Source organism: Hyla sarda, chromosome 5, assembly GCF_029499605.1.
Source record: "Hyla sarda isolate aHylSar1 chromosome 5, aHylSar1.hap1, whole genome shotgun sequence".
NCBI classification, from domain to species: Eukaryota; Metazoa; Chordata; class Amphibia; order Anura; family Hylidae; genus Hyla; species Hyla sarda.
In genome coordinates this window covers 145,175,544-145,192,807 of record NC_079193.1, presented here as the reverse complement: position 1 = coordinate 145,192,807, position 17,264 = coordinate 145,175,544, and the positions used below count along the sequence as shown (strand labels likewise).

General features: G+C 42.2%; 1 protein-coding gene across 1 annotated transcript in view; it reads right to left on the bottom strand.

Moving 5' to 3' along the window:
• Window positions 1-14,572: 14,572 nt before the first annotated feature.
• Window positions 14,573-17,264, bottom strand: part of LOC130273499 (uncharacterized) — a 183,176-nt gene continuing 180,484 nt past the window's right edge. The window contains exons 5-6 of the mRNA XM_056520450.1: window positions 15,466-15,619; window positions 14,573-15,371 (exon numbers count right to left, since the gene is read on the bottom strand). Of these exons, the coding sequence (XP_056376425.1) occupies window positions 14,861-15,371; window positions 15,466-15,619 (665 nt within the window). The 3' untranslated portion in view covers window positions 14,573-14,860. The remainder of the gene's footprint in view (window positions 15,372-15,465; window positions 15,620-17,264) is intronic.

Here is a 17,264-nt window from a genome sequence, read left to right as displayed (position 1 = left end):
ACTGGGCAAGTGGGCACAATATACCCTGTGAGCAAGCCTGCCACAGGCTGCCAGGCAGGCAAATGCAATTAGAGTACACAGGGGGAAAACAAAAAAATTGCAGACTGATGTTTGAGCCCTAAAAAGGGCTTTTTTGGGTGCTGTCCTTACAGCAGAGATCAGATTAGTGCTTCAGGAGTGTAGTGGACTCTGAATAAACCACCTAACTATCGCTTTCCCTATTAAATCAGGAGCTGGTTCACTAGCCCTCCTCTCTCTAACCATGCAGCTTCAGAATGAAGCAAAAATGGAGTCCATGACAAAGGTGGGAGGGTCTCGAAGGGAGGGTCCACTGCTGATTGGCTGTAATGTGTCTGCTGACTGTGACTGTGACACACAGGGTGAAAGTTTCTTGCAATGATGACAAATAGGGGGCGGATCAAACATTGCATATGTTCACACGGCGCGGCGAACGCGAACAAGCTATGTTCACAGGGAACCGTTCGCTGGCGAACAATTCGCAACATCTCTAGTTGCAAACAGGAGAACTTCTTGGCATAGCCCTGCCAGGCACTTTATCTTGAACTTGTTGCAGAACTGAAGAAAAACTGTAACAACAAGAGAGTACTAGAGTACCACACAGTTGGTGAGGAGCATAACACTTCAGAAAAAAGATTTTCTAGACTCCCAACCTCGCCTATCAGTGTGCCTCCCACTTTGACATATAGTGAGGAGCACGAGGTTGGGATTCCCTCATGGGATTTACAATAGTGTCCCAAGAAATATTTGTCGGGACTGTGCCACTGATGGGTTCACACTCACAACAACATTAATGACAGCGGCTGAGGCCACTGGTACTGCAGTTGGTGCCGATTGGTTCGGCCACACCTCCTTGGCATCGGATCTGCATCCAAGTCGTCCGATGGGAAGTATGTGAAGCCTCTGGCTTTATCAAATTTGGCCACGGGACATCAGTTGGTGCCTGCTGCTTAGGCTACACCTTCGGCTCCGGAGTAAGCCTAGGCACATATGTTGGTGCCCGTTGAGCAGGCCTCACCTTCCCAGAGGGAGTAGGCCTTGACACATTCTCTGTTACAGATGATGAACTGGACCTTGAAAAGTGCTTGGGATCCATGATGGGCATCTTGTATACTTCTTCACAGGCTGTCTCTGGCAACCTCATCAATCGAATCCCGTGGGGATCTGCGTCCCAGTCGCCCGATGGGAAGTATGTGAATGGTATCTGTGTTCGATTTTGGGCCTAATTATGGCTGCAGCCCATTCACCCTGCAGACTCTTGACTGGGGTGTACTCTACAATCTCCCCTCACTCTAGGGAGTGGTATCTTCTGGGCAGGTAGTCGCGCTTAACGGCCCTTCTATTGACTGATAAGGTCCCTCCATGCCGGCAATCTGAAGGGTACCAAAGCCTCTGACTTTATCAAATTTGACAACTGTGGCGCGTCGGCGCTCTATGGGTGGCTCACCCTCTTGAGGATAGTCCAGCATACCAATGTATAGAGTTTCCAGCTTTTTAGTGTCCCTCTGTTGCTTGGCCTGGACTTCATAAGGGAGGCGTTTCGGACCATATCTCTCTCTATGCTGGGCCCTAAACTTTTCAATGATGCCAGCAATTTCAGCCTCCCTGTGGGCCTTTTCTGCTTCAGCTGTGGGGACCGGTGGATGGGACTTCCCTGGCTGGGGAATCGCAGGCTCATCGCCGAACACCCACTGTGGAAGGGGGGGCTGACCACGGGTGTGCTCTAGCAGGTGCAGACTTCTATGCTAGGGGTTCTCTGTCAGGGCTGGAGGAGGATGAAGGAGTAGAAAAAGCGGCTTCGGCCGGTGTACTTACATCCGACTCCTCGGTTGCGATCTCCGCCCAGGATCCCCAGGATCTGTGGTGAGAGGACAGTCTTACCGGCGATGCAGGTCCTGTAGTCTACGGTGATTCCCCTCTCGGGGTGGCTGGCCACTCGTCGTCCTCTGGAAGCAGGGGCAGGTTGCAGGCCTCCTCAGCCCCAAGGGACAACTGCTGCAAGTGGTCAGCTAGATTCTGGAAAAGCTGCAATGCGGCCGCAACAACTTTCCGCTGCTCCGGTGCCATCTTGCTGCTCTCCTCACATGTTCCGGTGGGCTCCGCCATCTCTGTACACCTTGCTGCCATCTCCAGACTGTAGAGGTCTGGCCACGTGGCTTCTTTTATATGAGGCTTCAACAAAATGGCCGCCTGACTTCCTGTCCCCCGGCAAATACAAGCAGAAGATAACAGTTCCACTTTGGGATAGGAACAGCTACATAATGTCCACGCTCAGGGGCGGGACGCAGACCAGCGAGGGACATTTTGGCGCGCTTCCCGGGTTCTTCTTTAACCCCTTCAGGTATGGTCTGCAGCGGAGCATGTAGCATGGCTTTGTTCCTGACTTTGCACAGGGCCACAATACAGTATTCTTCACCTCCCCCCTTACTTTTTCTTGCACCTTGCGATCTGTACTTTTTTTTATACCACATTTGCATATATAAAACTTTTAATACATTTTTTTTATCAATTTTATTTGGAATAAAATGTTATAAAAAAAAAAACAGCAATTTTTTTTACGTTCACACCATTCACCATACGGGATAATTAACATTATATTTTTGTATAGAAACAAGCCAACTGGCACCAGAAAGCCTTCAAAATAATTAGAACAATGTCCAAAGCCCGCACTGCGGGGGACCAGGTGTGTCGGCAAGAGTGGAGGTGCTAACAAAGCGAAAAGCTATATGTGGTATACAGGTAAAAGAAAAAGTAACATTGCACTCACCACAAGACACAGCATGGAGGTTTTCAAATTCGGGTTTATTCGTAAATTCAGTCAAATTATTCGTGAATTCAGTCAAATCAGGTTGGAGAGAAGAGAGGGGAGCACACATCAGCTCCGTGGAGCTGGCTGAGTGAAACGCATCATTTCGCAGTGAAACTTCTTGATCATGCCCTATTATATTTTAATAGTTCGGATATTTACACACGCAGTGATACCAAATATGTTAAATGAAACATCGCACTTTCACAGTTGGAGGGGCGCTGAAAGGCATGGGCTGTAACAGGTGGTAGCTAGCCTCGCGGCGGACCGCCAGCTCGAAGCTCACAGAATGGGTCCGCAAAAAAGGATTTAAAAAAATTTAAATAATTTCAAATTAAATGAAATAAAAATGTAATTAAAAAATCTTTTTAACCCCTTCAGGACGGAGCCCATTTTGGCCTTAAGGACCGGAGCGTTTTTTGAACATCTGACCACTGTCACTTTAAACATTAATAACTCTGGAATGCTTTTAGTTATCATTCTGATTCCGAGATTGTTTTTTCGTGACATATTCTACTTTAACATAGTGGTAAATTTTTGTCGATACTTGCATCCTTTCTTGGTGAAAAATCCGTAAATTTGATGAAAAATTTGAAAATTTAGCATTTTTCTAACTTTGAAGCTCTCTGCTTGTAAGGAAAATGGATATTAGGAATACATTTTTTTTTGGTTCACATATACAATATGTCTACTTTATGTTTGCATCATAAAATTGACGTGTTTTTACTTTTGGAAGACACCAGAGGGCTTCAACGGTCAGCAGCAATTTTCCGATTTTTCACAAAATTTTCAAACTCAGTATTTTTCAGGGACCAGTTCAGGTTTGAAGTGGATTTGAAGGGTCTTCATATTAGAAATACCCCATAAATGACCCCATTATAAAAACTACACCCCCCCAAAGTATTCAAAATGACATTCAGTCAGCGTTTTAACCCTTTAGGTGTTTCACACGAATAGCAGCAAAGTGAAGGAGAAAATTCACAATCTTCATTTTTTACACTCACATGTTCTTGTAGACCCATTTTTTGAATTTTTACAAGGGGTAAAAGGACAACATTTTTACTTGTATTTGTAGCCCAATTTCTCTCGAGTAAGCACATACCTCATATGTCTATGTAAAGTGTTCGGCGGGCGCAGTAGAGGGCTCAGAAGGGAAGGAGCGTCAAGGGGATTTTGGAGAGTACGTTTTTCTAAAATGGTTTTTGGGGGTCATGTTACCTTTAGGAAGCCCTTATGGTGCCAGAACAGCAAAAAAAAAACACATGGCATACCATTTTGGAAACTAGACCCCTCGGGGAATGTAACATGGGATAAAGTGAACCTTAATACCCCACAGGTGTTTCACGACTTTTGCAAATGTAAAAAAAAAAAAAAATTTTACCTAAAATGCTTGTTTTCCCAAAATTTTTTTATTTTTAAAAAGGGTAATAGCAGAAAATACCCCTAAAAATTTGAAGCCCAATTTCTCCCGATTCAGAAAACACCCCATATGGGAGTGAAAAGTGCTCTGCTGGCGCACTACAGGTCTCGGAAGAGAAGGAGTCACATTTGGCTTTTTGAAAGCAAATTTTGCTCTGGGGGCATGCCGCATTTAGGAAGCCCCTATGGTGCCAGGACAGCAAAAAAAACCCCACATGGCATACCATTTTGGAAACTAGACCCCTCGGGGAACGTAACAAGGGGTTAAGTGAACCTTTATACCCCACAGGTGTTTCACGACTTTTGCATATGTAAAAAAAAAAATTTTTTTTTTACCTAAAATGCTTGTTTTCCCAAAAATTTTACATTTTTAAAAAGGGTAAAAGCAGAAAATACCCCCCAAAATTTGTAACACAATTTCTCCCCAGTACGGCGATACCCCATATGTGGCCCTAAACTGTTGCCTTGAAATACGACAGGGCTCCAAAGTGAGAGCGCCATGCGCATTTGAGGCCTAAATTAGGGACTTGCATAGGGGTGGACATAGGGGTATTCTACGCTAGTGATTCCCAAACAGGGTGCCTCCAGCTGTTGCAAAACTCCCAGCATGCCTGGACAGTCAACGGCTGTCCGACAATACTGGGAGTTGTTTTGCAACAGCGGGAGGCTCCGTTCTGGAAACAGTGGCGTACCAGACGTTTTTCATTTTTATTGGGGAGGGGAGGGGGGCTGTGTAGGGGTATGTGTATACGTAGTGTTTTTTACTTTTTATTTTATTTTTTGTGTTAGTGTAGTGTAGTGTTTTTAGGGTACAGTCGCACGGGCGGGGGTTCACAGTAGTTTCTCGCTGGCAATTTGAGCTGCAGCAGAAAGTTTGCGGCAGCTCAAATTTGCAGCCAGATACTTACTATAATCCTCCGCCCATGTGAGTGTACCCTGTACGTTCACATTGGGGGGGGGGGGGCATCCAGCTGTTGCATAACAACAACTCCCAGCATGCCCGTTGGCTGTCGGTGACTGCTGAGAGTTGCAGTTTTGCCACAGCTGTAGGCACACTGGTTATGTATCACTGAGTTTGTGACCTAACTCAGTGTTTCACAACCAGTGTGCCTCCAGCTGTTGCAAAACTACAACTCCCAGCATGTACGGTGCATGGTGTACGGTGACTGCTGAGAGTTGTAGTTTGCAACAGCTGGAGGCACACCGGTCGTGAAACACTGAGTTAGGTAAAAAAAAACTCTGAGTTTCACAACCAGTGTGCCTTCAGCTGTTGCAAAACTACAACTCTCAGCAGTCACCGACAGCCAACGGGCATGCTGGAAGTTGTAGTTATGCAACCAGCAGATGCACCACTACAACTCCCAGCATGCACTTTAGCTGTTTGTGCAAGCTGGGAGTTGTAGTTATACAACAGCTGAAGGTACACTTTTCCATAGAAAGAATGTGCCTCCAGCTGTTGCAAAACCATAAGTCCCAGCATGCCCATAAGGGAATGCTGGGAGTTGTGGTGGTCTGCCTCCTGCTGTTGCATAACTACAGCTCCCAGCATGCCCTTTTTGCATGCTGGGAGCTGTTGCTAAGCAACAGAAGGAGGCTGTCACTCACCTCCAACGATCCAGACGCTGCAGGTCAGTCCCGCCGCCGCCGCTGCTCCTGGGGCCCCGATTCCAACATTAACGCCGGGGATCGGGGTCCCCAGCACCCGGGGTGCACGTCCCGCACCCGCTCACGTCCTCCGGAAGAGGGGCGGAGCGGGTGCGGGAGTGACACCCGCAGCGGGCGCCCTGATTGGTCGGCCGGTAATCCGGCCGACGAATCAGGGCGATCGTGAGGTGGCACCAGTGCCACCTCACCCCTGCAGGCTCTGGCTGTTCGGGGCCGTCAGAGACGGCCCCGAACAGCCAGTAATTCCGGGTCATCGGGTCACTGGAGACCCGATTGACCCGGAATCGCCGCAGATCACTGGACTGAATTGTCCAGCGATCTGCGGCGATCGCCGACATGGGGGGGCATAATGACCCCCCTGGGCGATATGCCGGGATGCCTGCTGAACGATTTCAGCAGGCATCCGGCTCCGGTCCCCAACCGGCTAGCGGTGGGGGCCGGAATTCCCACGGGCATATGGATACGCCCTCGGTCCTTAAGGACTCGGGATGCAGGGCGTATCCATACGCCCTATGTCCTGAAGAGGGTAATCTCTTCAATTGTTATGCCATATGGTCTCCCGACCCTGCTGCCACATCCAGACGCTCTGCAGCAGCCTTTAATCTGCATTTCATACTGAATAACAGTATTATTTCATTAGTGTTATGACAAGGCAAAGTGTTCTACACCACTATTGAGGCTCTCTGTAGCCCAGAAATAGCCATTTTTAATAGCGATTTGCCGTTAATAAATTCGGACCGAACTGAATAAAATTTTCGTCCAAATAAAATTTTTCACAAAATCATTTATCTGTGTACGGGGTAAAGTGTTGTGGTGGATTTATAGTACACGGTTTGTTAGTAACACAGCTCTTATGAAAGTGTGGGGGGCAGTAGTACAGACTGTGGAGTGATGTGTTGGTTGAGACGAAGTTCAAGACATCTTGAGGTGGATTAGTGGTACTGGAATGCTCTATAGAGGGCTTAGTAGTATTAGGCATCTTCATAGAATGTGGTTTAAGTGTAATCTGTGGATCCTGATGGGATGAGCCCCTAGGTCGCTGGTATTGGGAACTCGGAGGGATATGCATTTAGCTGGGGATAGTGGCACCAGACAGATCTCTATTAAAGCCATGGAGTGGGGTGTCTAGTTTATCTGAACTCATTTTGTACAATACATTTTTTTTTGTTAGGTAACATCCCACACTTACATCCTGCTATGTGCCTATCCAGCGACACTTACTACTTCCCACGGAGCAGCTGTCAGTGCCGCACTAAGCCGTTGACAAGGAGCTCGCTGTTTACATTGTGCCGGTCATAGTCTTGCACTATTGGCCAGTGGATGGTCACGTGACTTCCTGCACATAGCAACGTGTCACTGGCAACCTGGTGCAGGGATGCTCCAATGGTCTGCGGTACTGTTTACTATGAGGGCCGGAGGGCGCTTCCGGTCCTGCACCGAACTGATTATTACTTCTCATGGAACATACTGTTTTTATGTACTTTACCACTGCTATCATATGCTTTGTTTATGTATTCATGTAATTTAACTAATATTGCTTGCTAACTATTGTCCATTGTTTTTTGGTACGAGAGTGTCTGTTGAATGTTATGATGTCATTTTAGCCATGCCCCCTTTTTTTATTTGGTGCCATTTTCTCACTATTAATGTGGGCTACTGTTCATTATACTGTATTCTGATCTGAGGAAGGGAGGGTTCCTCCCGAAACGCGCCATCACCTGTTTTTTTTTTTTTTCAGTAAACGGTTCTGCTGAGAACCTTTATACCATTACCTTGGTCTGCTTTGATCCCTGCCTTGGGAGTCTGCAGTGCCATTCTACAGAGGTCTTGTTGTAGCACATGCTAATATTGTTGCAAATTCTGACTATTATTATTATAGAACTTATTGTTCTATAATCATGGCTGTGTGAGGGCTCACTTTTTTGTGCCGTATTCTGTAGTTTTTATTGGTACCACTGTTGTTTATATGTGACTATTTGATCACTTTATATTTTTCATTTTTTTCTGGGATGTGATGTGACCAAAAATCAGCAATTTTGACTATTCACCGTACAGGATCATTAACATTATATTTTAATAGTTCTGCGATGTGGTGATACCAAATATGTTAATTTATTTTTCTACATTTATTTATTTTTAAATGCAAAGTGATTCAAATTTTTACTAGGGGAGTGGCTTACAGGGGACTTTATATAGCAGTCTTTTGATTGCTATTCCTGTTCAGTGCTATGCATTGGAATAGCACTGATCAGTATAATCAACAATCTACTTGTATAGCCTGCCAGATGGCAGACCCTACAAGATGATCCCCTGAGCGTGGTACGAAGCAGGTAAGAAGACCTCAGGCTGCCATCTTCACTCATCAGACCCCTGCCATCGTGCTGCTGGTGGTCCAATGAGTGTCTTTAAATCTTGCAACAGTTCTATTGTGGAAGAATTTGTTTTCCATTTACTTCAATAGAAAAACAAACATATGTGCAACAATTATCATGGTTTGATTTCCATCGAAACAGTTCCAAGTGTGTTTCCTCATTTTTATTTAAATGAAATGTCCTGACAATCATAGTACTACATAGTACTACAATCATACTACCCTGTAGTTTAGGAATGTGTTCCATAGTATAGTTTTATTGGGTAGTCAAAACAAAAGATGGGAGATCCAGCACAGGTAACTAGGTTAAAACTTTTCCCTTCAATTAAAATGGTACAGACATTGCAAAAGTTAACAAAGTTAATAAAGATCATTTAACTTCTTTTTCCCATTAAAAAAAAAAACCTGTGTAAATAAAAATAAACATATGTGGTATCGCCGCGTGCATAAATGTCCAAATTACAAAAATATATTGTTAATTAAACTGCACGGTCAATGGTGTACGGGAAAAAAATTCCAAAATAGCGTATTTTTGGTCACTTTTTATTTAATGGAAAAAATTAATAAAAAGCGATCAAAAAGACTGATGAATACAAAAATGGTACCGCTAAAATACCATACCACCCCGTACGCAGAAAAATAAAAAAGTATAGGGGTCAGAAGATGACAATTTTAAACATATACATTTTTGTGCATGAAGTAATGATTTTTTCCAGAAGTATGACAAAATCAAACCCATATAAGTAGGGTATTATTTTAATCGTATGGACCTACAGAATAAAGAGAAGGTGTCATTTTAATACACTTGCAAAATGGCGTTTATTCTTCAATTTTGTAGATTTTTCCGGATGTTTCTTTTTGCTGTGCAATTTAGGGGGAGTGGCACCCTCTCTAGCCATGCAAAAAGGGAAGGGGTGCACGGCTAGAGAGGGTGTCACTCCTCCTAAATAGCACAGCAAAAACAAAAATAAACATCCGAAATGAGGCCACCTCCGTGTGATGGATGGGGGACACATTTTGATCAAAAAGTGCGCTAAGAGTGCTGCTTCAACCTTCTTTTTTGTATACTCTGTATTTGCCACAGCAGCGTGCACCCGTGCATTATGTAGTTGTCCTGGCTATTTTTTATTTTTTTTGCTGTGCAATTTAGGGGGAGTAGAATCCTCTCTAGGCATGCACCCCTCCCCTTTTTCACAGGAGGTTTTTTAAGTTGATAATGGATCCAGCATGTCACCCAGTCAGAGACCATATGCGCAGCAGAGGTGAGTGAAATGAGTGTTAGGGTCCCATCCGAAATGAGGCCACCTCCGTGTGGTGAATGGGGGACACGTTTTGATCAAAAAATGCACTAAGAGCCTCAATTTTTTGATCAAGAGTGCTGCTGCAACCTTCTTTTTTTTGTAAAAAAGAACGCTATAGACATACTTATTTGATTTAAAAAAAAAAACTTTTTTCAAAGTAGTAAAATAATACAAAAACTACAAAAGAAGTATAGGTCACAGCAATGAAGTAGCAGGCTCCAAAGTAGTGCAAGGCTGTAGTCTTTTTATTGGTTACCCCAAAATAGTGCAACGTTTCGGCTACATTCTTAGCCTTTGTCAAGCAATGTAGCCTAAGAATGTAGCCAAAATGTTGCACTATTTTTTGGTAACCATTAAAAAGACTACAGCTTTGCACTACTTTGGAGTCGGATACTTTGTTGTTGTGACCTATACTCTTCTTGCTGTTGATATTCTGGATTAGCTATCTGGATGGTCATCTGCACAGTGGCTTGGTCTTGTGCTGTCTTCCATCTTCTTTATATGTAATACAAAAAAATATGTACATTTGGGTATCGTTGTAATTGCATTGACCCATATAACCAAGATAACATATGAGTTATATTGTAAAGTGCCCTGCATAAAAACAAAACCCCTAAACAGTTGCAAAATTTGGTTTTTTTTTTCAATACACCCCTCCTCCCACAAATATATATATATTTTTGCTTCACTGTACATTTGGTTTTGCAAAAACAAGCTATCATATGGGTCTATGGATGGAAAAGAGTTATGTCTTTTAGAAGTAGAGAAGAAGACATTTAAAAACAAAAATGAAAATTGGCTGTGGTCACAAGGCCAAAACCTGCTGTGTCCTTAAGGCTAGGTTCAGACTACGGAATTTCCGACAGAAATTCGGTTTTATAATTTCCGTCCGAAATTCTGCTTGCTAAAAAGTACATGCGAGTCAATGGGATTTCCGTGCACCTGTTCATACTTTTCGCTCGGAATTTGCGTGCCTAATTTCCGCTTGAAAATTTCCGCATGAAGAAAGGAGGTGCTCTTTCTTCAGACGGATTTCCGCCTGACTTCAATGGAACTCTCATTTCCCGGCGGATTTTTGTTCGAACGCGGAACGTAGGCAGATTGAAAGCGGATTACATTCGGAAAATCCGTACGGATTTGAGTCAGAAATTTAAATATGATCAGCCCACTGGTTCTTGGACTAGTCCACATTCTTCATTTTAAATACGCCCCTTATCATGTTTGCAATCTCCATTTTCCTTTTTGGTCAAGGAGTTGTGCTTTTTCTTGTGGCTTGGTGTTTGGCTTCCTTTCAGCTTTTTCTCCACACTAATTTAATATAATGTCGGATCTTACTTCTCTTGCAATCATTCCTGCCGAGGAACCACCAATTACGCACATGCAACCCCCTGAGATGCGTGCTTTGATGAGCATTTTAGTGAATGTATTGCGTCGTCGCAGGCAGCGTCAGGTAATTTATTGTTAAACTTCTTTGTAAATTTAAAGGATGTTTTAATCAACTTTATATATGTTGTAACAATGTGAAATAGCTTTCATTTTGTATGTTGTTTTTAGTTGGAAGCCAGGAGGCTTCGCCGTTATTGTGTTCACCCCATAAATTTGCTGCGTGAATACCGTGGTCATATTGGTCATCTTTATGCTGAGCTCAGACGGTATGTGTGTATATGTGTCCTGTAAAATTTTTATGTGTTTGTTACATATTTATTTACTTTTTTAAAATTTCTATTGTAGTTTTCCTGATAAATTCTATAACTTTGTCTGTATGCCAATGGAGGCATTTGATAATCTTTTGTCCATTGTTGGACCACATCTTCAGCATTCCCACACACATTTGCGCAAAGAAATCTCACCAATGGAGCGTCTGTTGATCACCTTGAGGTAAATGTAATATAATATTTGGATTCCTATGTGGAGTTTAATTATCAAACATTGTATTTTGTCTTATTTAATTTTCTTAGTTTGTTTTTTTAACTCATTAGAATGTAATATAAATCTTCAAAGAATTTTGTAGTATTTTCAAATATAGATGTTATGATTTAATAATGTTGACAGATTTATATGTGACCTTTGGTCATACAGCTGTTTAAATTTTTTTTTTTTTTTAGATTTCTTGCGACTGGGGAGAGTTATGCCTCGTTACATTTGCAATTCCGTGTTGGCAAATCAACCATCAGCGGTATTGTGAAGGAAACATGCACCTTGATTTGGCAGTACATGCAGCCAATTTCGTTGCCCAGTCCAAACCAGGAGAGATGGCTTCAGGCAGCATCACGATTTCAGTCTGTTGCCCACTTTCCCAACTGCATAGGCGCTCTTGACGGTAAGCATATTCGTGTACAGCAGCCACCGGGATCAGGATCACGCTTCTACAATTATAAAAAGTATTTTTCAGTGGTCCTGATGGAGGTGGCTGATGTTCAGTACAGGTTTATTGCTATTGAAGTTGGCACCTATGGCAGTACCGGGGACTCATGGGTGCTGATGTCTTCAGAATTTGGCCGTCATGTCCTTCAAAATCAACTTACTCTGCCTCCACCAAAGCCACTTCCTGGTACCATGAATCCACTTCCCTATGTTTTCGTCTCTGATGAGGCTTTCCCACTTCTGCCGAACCTGATGCGCCCATAACCACAAAGGGGAATTGATGACCGGAAGCGAGTGTTCAACCAGAGGCTTACCCGGGAACGACGCTTCGTGGAGTGCGCATTTGGGATCATGGCTGGGAAGTGGAGGATCTTGAGCACTGCTAATCAGTTGGATGTTGACACAGTAGACTCAGTCATTAAAGCGACATGTGTTCTCCACACATATATTCTGGACTAAGCTAGCCCCAATATAGAAGAGGAGGAACATGTGTCGTGGGGTGAGTATGCTGGGTCATGGGGTTCTGGACGCACAGCTCAACAAGCGATAGTGCTTAGAGAAGCATTCACTTCCTATTTCCTGTCTACGGAAGGTGCCGTTCCCTGGACAAATTGACAGCCTTTTGTTGATAAACAGGTTGTACATTTGAAGATGTCTTCTAGACACAAGAAGATGCTCATTGTTGTTCCTTTTTATGTATTTTTTGTTAAATGTTGCATCATGCCTAATTTTCTTTGTTATTATTATTTTTTTTACAAAAGGATGAGTAGTGAACTCAAATTATAATTTGCCTCAATGTCTTAAAAAATATATCTTTACCATATTCTGTATTCAACGTTCTGTATTGTGTTTCAAATTGATTTGGAGATATATTTTACTTGTCATACTCTTCAAACCAAATTATACAGAAATATATTGAAAATGTTGTGTGTATTAACCATGGCATCCTGAGGTCCTGTGTGGAAAATAGTTCAAAGTAGTAGATTTTGCCATATACATGCCACAAAATATCAATGGTCAATGTGATTAGATTATAGTGTAAGGAATTTTCAAAGTGATTAGAATGACAATGTCATTGAATCGAAAATCTGCCACCTACATTAAATTCCCATGTTGAATCAACTATACTTGACCATGGATATGTTGTAAGCTCAATATCCCAATATAAAGACCAGAGCAAGTTTATAGACCCCCTAACTCCTTGAGGATCTCATTATATTTGTATAATAAATTAACAGACACAACATTTGAATTTTTTTGTGTAATTGTAAATTTGGCTAACTAGCCATAAAATTACACTTTATAAACATTTTAACATTTTAAAGCAACAGTGCCTTAAAAAAATATTTTTACAAGATAAATATCTGGAGCAAAAATGTACAAACAATGCAACAAGAAAATATGTGGACCAACTTCAATGATGCTCATGGGAAAAATCACACATTGTGATATGTGGGTTCTGAAGAAAAAGACTCCAAAGCAGATGATGCAGAGGGGTTGTGGTGGCTAATTACACTGCTAGGGTATTGTGTTTGAAATGGAGGATGGTAGGGGTAAACCCCAGAAGAGGACCAAGAAGGCGGGGGGTTTTAACCCCTTAAGGACTCAGGGTTTTTCAGTTTTTGCACTTTCGTTTTTTCCTCCTTACCTTTTAAAAATCATAACCCTTTAAATTTTCCACCTAAAAATCCATATTATGGCTTATTTTTTGCGTTGCCAATTCTAATTTGCAGTGACATTAGTAATTTTACCCAAAAATGCACGGCGAAACGGGAAAAAAAATCATTGTGCGACAAAATCGAAGAAAAAACGCCATTTTGTAACTTTTGGGGGCTTCCGTTTCTACGCAGTGCATATTTCAGTAAAAATTAAGCCTTATCATTATTCTGTAGGTCCATACGGTTAAAATGATGCCCTACTTATATAGGTTTGATTTTGTCGCACTTCTGGAAAAAATCATAACTACATGCAGGAAAATGTGTACATTTAAAAATGTCATCTTCTGACCCCTATAACTTTTTATTTTTCCACGTACAGGGCGGTATGAGGGCTCATTTTTTGCGCCGTGATCTGAAGTTTTTATCGGTATGATTTTTGTTTTGATCAGACTTTTTGATCACTTTTTATAAATTTTTTAATGGTATAAAAAGTGACCAAAAATGCTCTTTTTTTGACTTTGGAATTTTTTTGCGTGTACGCCATTGACCATGCGGTTTAATTAAGGATATATTTTTATAGTTCGGACATTTACGCACGTGGCGATACCACATATGTTTATTTTATTTTATTTTTTACACTGTTTTATTTTTTTTATGGGAAAAGGGGGGTGATTCAAACTTTTATTAGGGAAGGGGTTAAATGACCTTTATTAACACTTTTTTTTAACTTTTTTTTTGCAGTGTTATAGGTCCCATAGGGACCTATAACATTGCACACACTGATCTTTTACACTCCCGGTGTTTTACCTCCCGGTGTCCTGCAAGCTGTTCGGGAATCCGCAATTTCACCGCGGCGGTCCCGAACAGCCCGACTGAGCAGCCGGGTCACTTTCACTTTAGAAGCGGCGGTCAAAGCTGACCGCCGCTGACCGCCGCTTCTAAAGTGAAAGTGACCCGGTGAAAGTGAAAGTTCTAAAGGGTTAATACCGCACATCGCCGCGATCGGCGATGTGTGGTATTAGCCGCGGGTCCCGGCCGTTGATGAGCGCCGGGACCGCCGCAATATGATGCGGTATTGCGGCACGATCCCGCTTCATATCGCGGGAGCCGGCGCAGGACGTAAATATACGTCCTGCGTCGTTAAGGGGTTAAGTACCCACATAAAAACCCTCGGTTTGTGAGGAAATATTGTGTGCAGGTGGTGGAGGGCTGGGGGCCCTGTGTCCAGCTATGATGTGCAAATTTTTTATTATATCCTCTAATGGAGGCAAGGCCTTTGGGAAAGAAAGACTTGCGCAACAGCATGATAGTATGCTTTAAAATGGTTTTGGCGGTCAAGAGGCTCTTTACGACAGCAAGATGCCATTTCATAACCAAAATAAGAACTGTCATCACTGCTGTCAACCCTCCGAATAAATGATAGAGCTTGACTTTCAACCTCAAGCTGACTATCAGTTATTCGGAGGGATCTACGGGTCCTTCGAGCAGTGGGTGGTCTGGTCGTTGTTTGTGAAGAAGGTATGTTTGTTGCTTCTTCCATCTCTTCAATCTCACCAGCAGCTGGTGTAGGTGTGCTGCTGGGAGGAAGATCACTGCTAAGGTTAGACACATCCTCCTCTACATCCAGATGTTGGTCAAAATATTCCAATGGATTGGATGGGCCTGGTGCTTCAGATTCCAAAGGTGTGTCTGAACACACTGGCTCAGACCTTGGCTCTTCATCTGCATCTTGTTGTGTATTGGATGGTGCCTGAAAGTTGCCTGAAGTTCTAGAATAAACAGATGTGAAATTTTTAGGTTAGATATTTTTTTAGGTGGAGTATGGGTGATGAACCTGCATGCACAAATTCAACATGTACTTACGGTCTGAGAACTCTGTTAGGACGTAAACATTGAAGTTGGTCCTCATAGGGTATTTTTTTCCTTTTGCCACCAGCTGACCCACTTTTTTCTGCTTTCTTGATACCCTTAACAAAATAGTCGCTCGCAGATTTCCATCGGTTTCTGATGTCCTTTACTATATAGTATTTTAAAATGTAACAAAAAAAATGTAAAACTAAAATTAAAAACCATTAAAAATATAATAAACCAAGATACATGTACAAAAATTCAAGCAAACTCATCCGTTAACAAAATTAGTGATGATTGTCTTGCAATATATAAGGCTATGATTAATGTACATGTGTACACCAAGGGAATATAAACACAAAGATAAATAGGGAAAGAAATACTTTGAGCAACTTCAACTATCTTTCTAATTTTTCATAAGATAAAAGTGTACACAAGGTATTAAAAGTACAAAGATGTATGTTACTTAGAAAAATTAGATTGGCATCCTTTTCATTATTTTATGTTGATAAATTGTACAAGTTATAAATAAACTAAATAAAAATTATACCAAACTACACAAAGACATTTGATCAAAGTTGTCAAATAAAGCTACTGCAATCTCATGCCATGCTTCTTCACGTCTGGTTCTATTAAAATATTCACCATGGCCCTTATCCCAAATCCAGGGACAACACTCTACCTACAACCAAATTTTTTGGACAAAACAAAAATTAATAATACCAGATTCACCATATTTTTAGAACAACATGTGCTTGTCAAAATGCAAATCTCCTCAAGCCCATAGTACACTGTACATGCTCCCATTAGCAAAGTGTGTGTATTCGGAAATATGTGCTGGGCTACATGCAGATCTCCTCATGGCCGTATTACACTGTACATGTTGCCATTAGAAAACTATGTGTATTTGGAAACATGTGCTGGGCTACATGCAGATCTCCTCTTGGCCATATTACACTGTACATGCTCCTATTAGCAAAGTGTGTGTATTTGGAAACATGTGCTTGCCAAATGCAGATCTTCTCAGGCCCATAGTACACTGTACCCTAAAACACATATGCCTATTTTGTGGACATTTTGTAAAACATTACTAAGAACAAGCAATATACAAAGTTGACTTTGTGTACAGCAAATAGTATGTGACATAGTTTATACCTCAGTGATGACATCCCCTGTGCTTATACACATTCGGGAATAGGCTTGCCGGCTCATGTCTGTACCTCAGCAGCTTACTTCCCCAGCCAAACTTGAAATAATTTACGGACCTGGGTCGGGTCATGTGATCACATGGTCCAAAAGGGGCTGAACTTGGCTCTCAGTGCACTCCCACTGTTTTCTGCGTCGAATTTAAGCGGAAATTTAAGGCGGATTTGGTGGTGTCATTTCTGTTCGGAATAGCGGCGGTTTACTCACGGAAATGACAAAATTACGCATGAAAAACGCCTTTGGAAGCGGAAAATAGTTGTGGTAACTGCCTTGGGGTGTTCTGTAGATGGGATGTTGCTGTGTTGGTATATGAGGGGTTAATTTAACCCTTGTCACTTGTGACGCCAGGGTGTGGGTTAATACGCTGAGGTAAATCTTCGGCCTATCGCCACCCTTCTCAGAAACGATAGGTGCGTGCATAAATGACTGAATGTCCACAGCAAAGATGAACTTGAACTTGCATGAAACTTTACTGAGGTATTTGCGATACATCCAATAACAGCAACAGTCTTATTAACAAAGTCTCTATTCAGCACGGCAGTGATTGACAGATGCTGAGGACCATTGAGTTATCCAGAAATTATTAGAATTAGGGTTTCTTGCAGAGA